At 37.1% G+C, this 11,097-nt stretch overlaps 2 protein-coding genes across 4 annotated transcripts; both read left to right on the top strand.

Moving 5' to 3' along the window:
- Positions 1 to 1,152: 1,152 nt before the first annotated feature.
- On the top strand, positions 1,153 to 5,993 carry tmem244 (transmembrane protein 244). Of its 2 annotated transcripts, none has more exons than XM_061052345.1 (6): positions 1,153 to 1,304; positions 3,678 to 3,763; positions 3,875 to 3,951; positions 4,504 to 4,629; positions 4,929 to 4,973; positions 5,194 to 5,993. In XM_061052345.1, exons 1-6 carry the CDS (start codon positions 1,212 to 1,214, stop codon positions 5,289 to 5,291), a joined length of 525 nt encoding a protein of 174 aa, XP_060908328.1. In that variant the 5' UTR covers positions 1,153 to 1,211; the 3' UTR covers positions 5,292 to 5,993. The 2 variants fall into 2 exon arrangements, with proteins under 2 accessions (XP_060908328.1, XP_060908326.1); XM_061052343.1 differs by having other exon boundaries at positions 1,170 to 1,322.
- Positions 5,994 to 7,098: 1,105 nt separating this feature from the next.
- Positions 7,099 to 10,412, top strand: fkbp6 (FKBP prolyl isomerase 6). Of its 2 annotated transcripts, none has more exons than XM_061052349.1 (9): positions 7,099 to 7,351; positions 7,849 to 7,966; positions 8,071 to 8,160; positions 8,252 to 8,454; positions 8,769 to 8,888; positions 9,036 to 9,233; positions 9,628 to 9,737; positions 9,895 to 9,989; positions 10,167 to 10,412. In XM_061052349.1, exons 1-8 carry the CDS (start codon positions 7,283 to 7,285, stop codon positions 9,965 to 9,967), a joined length of 981 nt encoding a protein of 326 aa, XP_060908332.1. In that variant the 5' UTR covers positions 7,099 to 7,282; the 3' UTR covers positions 9,968 to 9,989; positions 10,167 to 10,412. The 2 variants fall into 2 exon arrangements, with proteins under 2 accessions (XP_060908332.1, XP_060908333.1); XM_061052350.1 differs by having other exon boundaries at positions 7,864 to 7,966.
- The last annotated feature ends 685 nt before the right edge of the window (positions 10,413 to 11,097 follow it).

The following is an 11,097-nucleotide window of genomic DNA, read 5'->3' on the forward strand; positions in this document are numbered from 1 at the left end:
ATGAATAGATACAATGTCAGGGTGGAAAAACAGGAAAAAACGATCCATGACACAATTAGGCCTTACACAAATCTATAAATAGACATGTTGCATCAAGAAGCATCTTGTCTTCTGCTTTTAGTCCTCTGCATGTGGCTCTTATCTCTTCTTTCTGTACTGGTTCTTCATCGGTGGATTGAGTGCTTTGTGCGTTTGAGGCTCTGCTGCCACCTAGTGTTCATATCGTAAGAATCCAGCCAAGATGTCTCTTGTTAAATATTTATTTCCAGGATGAGTCAGGTATCATAAGTGGGATATTTTTTTAACAGACCATATGATCTAGATTCACGAGCAATACAATTAAAACTCAGACCAACAAAAAACAATAAATAAACATGTTTATTGTTTTTTGTGTGTGTTAGAATCAGGAACCCAGTCTGCTCATTTCACTGTAATGGTTTTTATTATTTATTATTATGTGATTATTTTGTCTATAAGATAATGTGAAAATAGTGATAAATCAAATCAGATCAGATCCCTGTAAGTGCCTTGAGACTTTTCCAAAATGCATATTTTTGTCACACTTGCAGACTGAAGCCTAAAGATGCGATGTTCTCCCTCACAAAAGACGAAGAAAGGAAGGAAAATCCTTGATCCAGAAGTCGAAGCCAGCAAATATTGAAAAATGTCATTCGAGTGAGGAGAAGCAACAATAAAACATGAAAGGGAGAGGAGAAATGCAGAATGTGAAGAGGGGATGAGAGAAAACAAAATAGGTTAAATGGGAAAATGGAAAGAAGGATAAAGAACATAGATATTGGTAAAAAGCTTATAGGGGACGCTAACTGGTAAAAAAAAAAAAAAAAGAGGGAAAAGGAACAACAATACAGAATTAAGACAGTTGTGTTTTTTTAGACTAATCAGCACAAGAGAAAGGAAGAAGAGATAACTTAAAGTAATAAAAAATAAACATTGTGCCTCAACTTCAAGTCCAAATATCAAAGAGTCCTTCCAGTGATTTTGCGTTAGTTACCTGTCTTTACTATGGTACGCACTATATGTTCTTATTAACCTATATCCCTTTTAGGATTTACTCAGACTTCTTAGTAGTAATCTCATTTCTCTCTAATCCCACCCGTTCGTCCCTCCCTCCTCCCTTCCTAACATGCTCTCTCTCACACACAAACACTCACATGTAGCCTACATTCTCACATTTAGACCAGCGGCCATTCATGTTGTTGGACTACTGCTGTCGTTGTTGTGGATTCACACTCATAAAACGCCATGGACCCCTTTCCCTCAAGGCTACACCCAGTGACACCTGGGTAAGGAAGCTGTGTGATGTATGGTGTGCTCGAATAGAGAGCTAAGGGCTGTCTGAAAGAAATCTAGGTGTAATGTGTACAGTATGTCAAGAGAGCTTTTCTGACTATTTGTTTTGTCATTTCAATTATAGCATCCTCGTTACAGTCTTAATTGTTGTCTGACTTAATAGTTTTTTGAGGTGTTTAATGTCTCAATAAAATATCAAGCATCTTCTCTGTAATTAAAGCTTTGCAGACAGAAGGGATTCATTTGAAGTCTCTAATCTGATTTCTGGAGCAGTTTTATGTTTTTTACAGCACAGTCTTGTCTGAATGTGACAAACAAACCAGCAGCTAGACAAGGTGTTTAGCCTCTGAGAGTATTAGCAAAAGCTCAGCCAGCCACTTCCCTACCTTCAGACACACCTTCGTTCTCATTTCTGTGTGAACAACAATAAAATACACATGGGAGGTTACAGTAAAGTACATGTGGCCCATGACTACATTAGGCTTTTTACAATTATCCTTTAAATGTGTACACTCAGAGCATAGACCTGAATCTTCCCTACTTTTAAATGTCACTTTTATCTGATGCTGTGGAGAAAATAAGGTGGAAGAGATAGCCTAAAGAACAACAGGAGGTTAAACTAGGGCAGTTATTGCACTGTCACGCCATCAACTAAATCTCCACTAATGACAAAGTCATGCAAACAGACAACCCTCTAAATATGTTAGAGACTTATTGTAGTTAATTACTTGTTTAAATCATTAGTCAAGCAATAAGACAATGCTAGCTGCTCTGTAAGGCTAATGTAGGCTAATTAAAATGTGCAGCATTAAGCTACAGTTAACTTGAGAATATTAGCATGCTTACATTAGGGGGCAGCTTAAGGCTAATGTAGCATGCTAACATTATTTTAATAATGACAGCACTTTTGATATCTGGTGTGTACACACAGTTTTGTTCCCTAAAAATAGTTCTGTCATACTTCTAACCTCAATGTTGCGTTAAGGCCTTGCGTTTTCTTACCTAAACCTTAAACTTTACATAAACTAATCTATGTTGGTGCTTAGACCGAACTAACTCTATTTTAAAACTTAAACAAAATACTTGGTAATGTAAGGCACCAAAACTTTGCCATGTTCATGTTGTTAATGTAGTATTAGCATGCTAACAGTCCTCAATAAGTTCTAAAAACAACATTTAAAGCTGATGGAGGGTTATTAGTTTGGCATTATTATTCATAAGTGAAAGTATTTGCAGGTATGTGTCTGCACAAAACATTTTGGCAAACTGCTGAATCGGGATCAACATGATTAAATAACCATTAACGATGCTAGCCAGCTTGCTCGCTTGGCTATAAAATGCCAAGGTGTCTGTGATTCCAGCTCTTACAATTTGAGGATAAGCCACTTTTCTCGGTTTTATAGTGCAATGAATTCAATATTCTTTATTTTGGACTCAAAGGGCAATCACAAAAATTGAAACAGACATAGGTTTATCTTTAAGATAATTGTTAGTAAGTTGTAGTTCCCTCTGTATCAGAAAAAAACACTCAGACCAATAAATATTACTTTGACCGAACTGTGCAGTAACAGTAGATGTATGTAATAGTAGATGTTTGGATTGTCACATCAGGTACAGTACAGGTGTAACTTTTATTAAAGATAACTCCATTTCAATAAGGTGTACAGTTAGCCATCATGCAAGGCTCTGGAAGCGGCGCACCTCACTGGGCCACAGCCTTATATTAGTGTAATTAGTTTCACCTGTGTTTGACAAGTCTCAATGTCAGCTGTAGAAAGGACCTTTTTATTTCTCTTCAGAGGTGTGTCTTGTAACCCATTTTTCTGTATGTACTGCAGTTAATCATCTATGAATAGAGACTTTAGCAAGAATCTGTCTGCTGCTATCCTATGTCATCACGAGCACTTATTTTCTGGATCATGAAGGAGAAAGCGGAGAAGGGGAGCGGAGATTTTCTGCTGCTTTGGGAGGCACACAAGGCATTAAATAATGATGATGCTTTCCAGTAAATATCTCCACCCTTAGTGTTTCCTTGTCATATTGAAAGGTTTATGTTTCTCTTGGTATTTATAGTCTTGCCTGGTTCTTTACTCCCGCAGTGTGTCGATGGAATACTTTGAAGAGGATGCAAACATAGAATTGCATGCACTCATTGATTATGGCTCCCATATACTTAATTGATTTTGTTGCTTAAAATTGGCTTTTGGTTGTAATTTAAGCTTTTCCCCAGCAGTCTTATAAAGGAAGAAAAATGAAATGACTATGTTAAAATGCTTTAAGAAAAGTTCTGCATACACACTAGTATTTTATTCAGCTGAAACTACAAGAGCAGATCAGACTCTTTCTCCTCCTTCTGTCCTCCTCAGGTTGTCCTGCAGAATCTGTTGATGTGTATGGTGTGCTTCTACTCTCTCTACTACATCGCGGTCAGTCTCTGCATCGGACTGCTCAGGTACACACACCTTCAAGAGTTACATATTGTGAAGTCAGATTTTCCTTACAATGTTTTGCTTTTGCTGTCATTTTCTTTGCACATCTTTATCATCCTCTCGCTTCTCTCTAGGGTTCATGAGATCAACAGCTTGTTGACGCCGTTCGACTACACAGCACAACCGTCATGGCAGAACCCCAAATACCTAGGTGAGTAATAGTGGAATTTAACAAGTACCTGTAATCCAAGTTCTGAAGTAGGATTTCAATGTAGATATTTTTTTGTATTCAATTTTAGGTTTTATGCTACTTTTCATGCATTCTACTTTGCACCTCTGAATGTTTTTAATTTTTTCATCACTCCACTAATTTGATAGTTATAAACTGTATTCCAGTAGATTTACACAAAACATGCCAAGTTTATTTAAAATGAGCCACTGGTATAAATAAATCTGTAGTAACTGAAATATTTAAAGGAAGGAAAAGACAATGAAAATAACATGTTGGGCTTTTAAAAAAAATATTTTTCATGTGAGATTAATAAAAACATTTAAGTCAATTTAACATTGGCATAAACATAACCAATATGTAAAGAAAACTATAATCTCCTTTTTTGTGTCCAATCTCTCTTTCTTTCTGCAATACAGAACGATTAGATGTGATACCAATGAGTGTGAATGTACTCAGGCCCTCAAGAAAAAAAAGGAAGATACAAATGGTTGCAGATTTCACATGTTAAATGTTCTGTGTCCCTCCCTCCAGTTGGTGTAATCTCTACAGAAGTCACCTATGTTTTGGGAGGGCTGGTATTCGCCTGGATCGTAGAGGAGTGGGTTTGGGATTACGCCATAACTGTCACACTGCTGCATGTCGCCATGACTGTAGCAGGTAAACACACACACACACACACACGCACACACATTACATTAAACACAAAGTAGATTGATAGAGCAGAACTCCTGATTGGATTTGGAGGCCTGGTTATATAACTGGATAGTGCCTTCAGTTCAATGATGTATAGGCACTCTTACACAGACTTTATCCATCAATTGCTTTAGAATGAAGAGGACCAGCATTCATTTCTGGCTGCTAAATTGACCCGAGCTAAGAAAAAAACATCCTTAACAGGCTTCTTTTTGTCTTCTAACTTGTACATTTGTTCTGGTGGGTTTTCTGTCTTTTTGCAGTGATGTCAGATTTCCCTTCAGCTGAACAGTGGTGGATTGCTCTGGGTAAGATTTACTTTCTTTGTGTTCAACTTTCTCTCAATCTCTCGTGTTTGGAGTTGTTGACAATGTCACTCTATTCCTCCTTGTCTCCTTTTCTTTCCAAGCCAAGACATTCCTTTTTCCCTTGAGGCCTCACTATAACTCACTCTCTTCATTCCTCCCTTGTGTTCAAACGTTTGATTGATCTCTTTTGTTCATATTTGTTGGCTCTGTCTCTCTGCAGCTTCAGGCCTGGTGATGATGATATTCGGAGGACAGCTCCTGGCCTACAAACTCTTCAGAAGCAACTTTGTTTATCCTACTGAACTACAGAACTTCTAACAAACACAACGAGGAAAGCTTTTAAATGGCTTAACTGTTAATCTCATAAAACCCGCTGGATTCACTTTCAAAGATTGCACAGCTAGGTTCATCATAACTATTAGCATGAGCAACTTCATTCTATCTATAAAGTGTATATTTTCTATAAAAACAGTTTCTCTGCTAGATAACTCTATTAATCAGCCCATAGTCAGGTCTCTCCTTGTACAAATGACCCAAATCTGTCTGTATAACTCCAATGTTTTATAAATCTGTACAGTTTTAATATCGTTTTGTATTGTTTCTTTACAAACTTCACGCTGTAAGCCAAAGATAATTCTACAACAGATGACACCTGTAGCTCTCTGTAAGACTGTATGCACGGCTGCTTAATATGACCAAGTAAAAAGACAACTATGGTGTTTATATTTAAGTTGAGTTGAATGTTTTTAGTTTCAGTGTTAGCTTGAAATTTAATGTGCTTAGTGTACAGTGCAGTTTGATAAATAGAAATAACTTATTGAGACAAAAAGAAAAATATGTGCTGTGTTGTGACAAAAATGTTCTTCCAAATCTTTATCCTTTTGGAGCTTTACCTGAATAGATAGATTCTTCAGGTTTCATGTTTAGATGCAACGAAGAAACTTGACAAATCCATGATGATTTGAATACCTGTTGTATATATTAGTTAAAATTATATCTACATTAAATACTTTAAGCAAAGTTATTTTTGTACTTGTGTATTTTAAATGTGTATGCTGTGTCAGTGGCTTTTTCCCCTGGAAAGCTTGTCTTATTTTCCAGAGGAGACACATTCAAATGAACATGTTGGTCAAGTAATAGAAAAATCTGTAGTATGATCCTCAGATCCTTTCATCCACATGTTGCAGTGTCCTTGGGTAAGACACTGAACCTTGAGTTTCCCTGGAGGCATAGCCATCGGTGTGTGCAGGTGTGTGAATACAGATGTGTAAATTGGCATAATGTATGGTAGCATCAGAAAATCGCTCTTTTAATGCAAACATTTACCTTTAACATCACCATTTACAATCAAAACACTTGTTCCAATATCTCACAAAGTCATGTATGAAAAACAGAATTTGACATATCCATGTTTTTGATCAAGACTTGCTTCATGCAAAAAAGGCTGATCAAACTGGGTGCATCTTAATGTATGATGAGTTCAGTGTTAGTCAGTAAACAGGAGTACTTGGTAAGCAAATATAACATTTAAACAAAACACTATCAATAATTATATATTAGATATCCATAAAAGCATTTCTCCTTGTCAAAACTGTACTCTGACTATTACAAACACATTCAAATTAACATTCTTACTATTATAAAATTGTATTTCAAGATTTTGAAGACTTTTTTTCGCCAAGTCAAAATTCAATTGAAGATTTAATCATCAAAAGGTTTTAGTTGCCCTTTTTTTTTTTTTTTTTTACATTTAATAGCTATATTTGATTTAGCCTGTAAAAAAAAAAATCTATAAGAATTTCAGATATTCTTCCTATCCATAATTGTGCCTTCAGATATCAACAACGTCATAAAATAAGTCCTGGGAAGACTCCTAGGACAGACCTACTATTTTAGATATCTACAGTTAAATTGATATCAGCTGTAGGCCTAGTTCAAATTTTAGATATCCAAAATTACATGAAGGTTAGAATGATTTATAACTTTAGATATAAGGAGAATATACTTGGTTAGCCCATGGGCCTGCAAAATACAATTTCTTACAAGAGAGAATATAGTCTTATAAGGAGAAATGCTTATAAAATGTAGGCCCACTGATACGTGTGTTTGCTCTGGTCTAAATGTTCACACTGCTTGCCATAGCAGTGTTTTCTGGCCGCCCACGTTGCCTCACTCGTCATCAAAGTCAACTATCTGACTTTCAATTGAGCGACACAAACTGTGCGCCAAAAAAAAAATCGAAAGGCAACATATTTAATTTCAGTTACCGTACAAGAAAATAAAACGGTCGTGTACGTCAAAAAAAAAAAATGTCTGGAAACGGGTTGATATCCAGCATCAGGAGGTTAATACACGCCGACGAGCGGCTGGGCGCTCCGGTAAGTTTACATGGTGGATAGCTTATTGTGCTAACATGCTAACTCAACTAGGATTGTTAGTGAGTGAGTGTTAATGCCTTGTTAAACTTTGCATGTTAAATTTTACACTTTAATGTATTCACTGTATGTTGAAATGATTCATGATCAACAGACATTAATTACATTTTGCACTAACTCCATTAACATAAAATATTCCTGATTTTAGTCAAATATAATTAAGATTTCAAATGTAGTAATCCATGTTGCACTGTTGTATTAATTATTATGGGATGCATACAACAGGAAAACCCATGGCAGTTTCTGACAACTTCTAAAAAAGCCCCAGGAGAGGGAAACTAGCATTCCTCTGGACATTTAGTTTATCTTTATTCTTGTGTTTTAATTAAGGATAACAGATGTACATAACAAATGAATTGATTTATTATTCATAGGAATTTACTAACAAGTTGAATTGATTGAAATGTCTTCAAGGATATTTCTTGTTCCTTAATCCATAGAGTCCTTTTGAACAGCTTCGACAGCAGATGGAGGATGTTTTGGGAGACGGAGGGATCCTTAAAGAAGTGATCCAGCATGGAGATGGCCCACCAGTTCCCCGCAATGCTTCAGTATTGAGTATATTTAACTGCATTTTTTTGCTCTAAAAACCCCTGCTGCAGTAATTATTTGTGCATTTTTTTGTTCTGCCGTAACTTCTCCTTATTTTCTTCGTCCCACAGTCCATTACTCTGGTTTTCTGGAGTATTCCGACCACCCTTTTGAAACTACCACGCACCTCAAGTACCCCCAGATGATGAAGCTAGGGAGAGGTCTGTGATTCAATCTTGACTTGCCCGTTGCCCTTTTTAAGTACTTTTGCCTCTATATATATCTGTTCACCTGTAATGATTGTTCAAACAGATGTGACACTGGCGGGCCTGGAGCTGGGTCTGTTGACCATGAAGAAAGGGGAGTTCTCTCGTTTCCTCTTCCAGCCTCAGTATGCATACGGGGACATGGGCTGTCCCCCCTTCATTCCCACCGCTGCCACAGTTCTGTATGAGGTTCATATCCTCGATTTCCTCGACTCAGGACAAGTGGACGACTTCATTTCAATGAGTCCAGTATGTGCACTGTTGTTATTTAGTACTACTACAGGAGCACTTTAATACTTCAGAAGCTACAACCAATACATTATATTCATTTTATAGCCTTATTGACATGCATTCAGGAACACTTTTGACAGCATCAAGATACCAGTCCTGAAATATTTAGAATAAAGAAAGTATTATGGAAATATAAAAAATATAACCAAAACAAAATTGAGACATATAACATAAATGTAAAATACTTTTAACTGTGTGTTTGTTATGATTTTGTTTTATGCCATTGTTTGTTTTTTTGTTTATGTTAAGTCCTGTTTCTCCTCTCTCTTTAGGAGGAGCAGAACACAGTGCCTCTGTCCACTCTTCTTGAAGTTGTCAACACTGTCCGCAGTTTTGGCAACCGTTACTTCAACATGAGACGCTACGACAATGCCAAAGATCGCTATAAACAGGTAAACAGTCAATAAAATAAAATAAAATTTCATGGTTTACATTTTTTATATCAGTTTACTAGCTGATAAGACGAGTCATTTCTGTGAATAAGTGTACAGGTAAAGGTGAAGATGTGTTTTTACCAGATTTTGTGTTTTGGCAAACAGGGAATGATGCTGCTGGGGAACAGGGACGCACAGAGCGATGCAGAGACGGAGAGGATAGATAAAGCTCTGCTTCTTTTCTATCTGAACCTTTCTCTCACTGAGCTTCGCTTGGACAGCCCCCACAAAGCCCTGAAATACGGCAACAAAGCCCTGGAGATAGACTCCAACAACACAAAGGCTCTTTTCCGATGTGGACAGGTCAGATTTTGCTTATGTGTTCCCAAACTGACAGAAAAAGCTCTACAGAACTATTAAGTGCATGATTCAAACGGCACTTTAAAGTATTTTCATTAGCTCACTATAGAGAGATGATGCCAGAAACAAAGGGTGATAGAGATAACAGCACAGTTGGAGCCAGATGCAAAGGTTTGACACTTCTTCTAGCTTGAGTTCACTGAACATAAGGAGTGTTTAAGAAGTACATTTTGGTTCAGCATTTAGCTACAGTATACTTCTTTAACTTTATACACCCTGTAAGCCACTCTGTAGTCAGCTTTTCCTTCCCCTCCCGGGTTAAATATGTTTGTAATTGTTCACACTCAAGAGAACAATTAGTCCATTATTTGAAATGATGCAATCTCCATCCCGTCAGGCGTATCTGGAGCTGCATGAGTACGACAGCGCTCAGGATTGCCTCATTACTGCCCAAGCAAAGAAACCCTTTGACAGTGATATCAACAACCTGCTGAGGAAAGTGGCAACGTAAGAACAACTTTGGTTTCACACATTTAAGAAGTTTAAAATGAATCGAGTCAGTTTACTGCAGTCTGGGCTTTTTAATCTGTGTTCTTACTTTGTTTCAGTGTAACTTAGCAGAGCTACCACAGGACACAATCACTCAGTGTTTTTCATGTTTCAGGTGCTACAAAGAAAGCTTGGACAAACAAAAGGACTTGTACTCTAAGATGTTCAGACACCTGAGGAGTAAGTGAAGCTGCAAATATGAGTAAAAAGGTAAGAACTAGCCTGCTCACCAACTTTCCCCCGCCTTTAATATCTGATCATTTCTACATCTGTCTGCGGTATACCCATCCAGTTTACTAATATGTTACTTTCATGAAAATGTTCATGTTGTACGTCTAAGCTTTTCAGACAGACTGATCTTATTCATACAATGTTTGTGTGTTGCAGATAAAGGAGAAAAGAGCATGTTTCTCTCAATGTTAATCCTTTGGCGTTTTTGCAATGTGATGAGAGGAATAATGTAAAAAAAAAAAAGAGTTCTTTAAAATTGGTTCGAGGTTTTGGTAATAATGACACTCAGCAGTTGTGTTTTTGTTTGGAGATGCTTTGCAGATTTGCATTAACAGTGTTGGATATTGACACAGGGTCACATCACTTTGGTAATGAAAATAAAAAAAGATGGTACACTTTCAATATATTTTGTCTTTGTTGTTGATGATTTAGATTTGATGAGTTCTCATCAGGGTTAAGCTTTAAGGTCAAATGAGCCACGTTGAGCTGGCTATTTTTAAACGTTATACTAACATAATAATTAAGTAGATGATCCGATTTGTGTTTTTGCATGTTTTTTTCTGTGTTGATTCAGAGTGAAATAAATGACCTTCTGCTTCACACTGAACAAACACCAGGTGGCGGGCTTGTACAATCTCAGCCTCTAGAACAGCAAACTGCTCTTTAAGAAAATATCATTTAAATTTACCTAAAAGTTTAAACATTTAAGTCAAGTGTTCAAAAGCAGAAAAGACTCCAAATACAGCTTTAACATAGATTTGACTATTGACAATACAACAATAATAAAACCTAGATAGTTGGAAGTCTAGAGGCTTAGAGGTAACATCACATGCACCATAAATTGCTCGTATGTTGTAAGTGGAGCCGAATTTAAGCTAAGTGCAGCAGCAGGCGGGACAAACAGTGATGAGTAGTAACTGGACAGACAGAGGTATTTGGAGGAGGGGGGTAAGATGATGGAGGATCAAAGGTGGGGAGGGGCAGATGGAAGAGCACCAGAATCTGATTGACCTCTTTGGCTAATCCACTTTTCACAGTGTGTGAGTGTTATAGCATCATCTCCCAGCAGCACATGGCCAGCAGGTCG

The sequence above is a fragment of the Labrus mixtus genome, chromosome 12, assembly GCF_963584025.1.
Source record: "Labrus mixtus chromosome 12, fLabMix1.1, whole genome shotgun sequence".
NCBI lineage: Eukaryota > Metazoa > Chordata > Actinopteri > Labriformes > Labridae > Labrus > Labrus mixtus.

What these genes read in the sequence shown, in the direction of transcription:
- tmem244 (XM_061052343.1), top strand. Translation starts at nt 1,212, where the DNA reads ATGTTGTTGGACTACTGCTGTCGTTGTTGTGGATTCACACTCATAAAA. An exon ending in GGGTAAGGAAGCTGTGTGAT is followed by an intron (nt 1,323 to 3,677) that starts GTATGGTGTGCT and finishes TGTCCTCCTCAG; the next exon opens with GTTGTCCTGCAGAATCTGTT. An exon ending in ACAGTGGTGGATTGCTCTGG is followed by an intron (nt 4,974 to 5,193) that starts GTAAGATTTACT and finishes GTCTCTCTGCAG; the next exon opens with CTTCAGGCCTGGTGATGATG.
- fkbp6 (XM_061052349.1), top strand. Translation starts at nt 7,283, where the DNA reads ATGTCTGGAAACGGGTTGATATCCAGCATCAGGAGGTTAATACACGCC. An exon ending in GATGATGAAGCTAGGGAGAG is followed by an intron (nt 8,161 to 8,251) that starts GTCTGTGATTCA and finishes TTGTTCAAACAG; the next exon opens with ATGTGACACTGGCGGGCCTG. An exon ending in CTGCTGAGGAAAGTGGCAAC is followed by an intron (nt 9,738 to 9,894) that starts GTAAGAACAACT and finishes TTCATGTTTCAG; the next exon opens with GTGCTACAAAGAAAGCTTGG.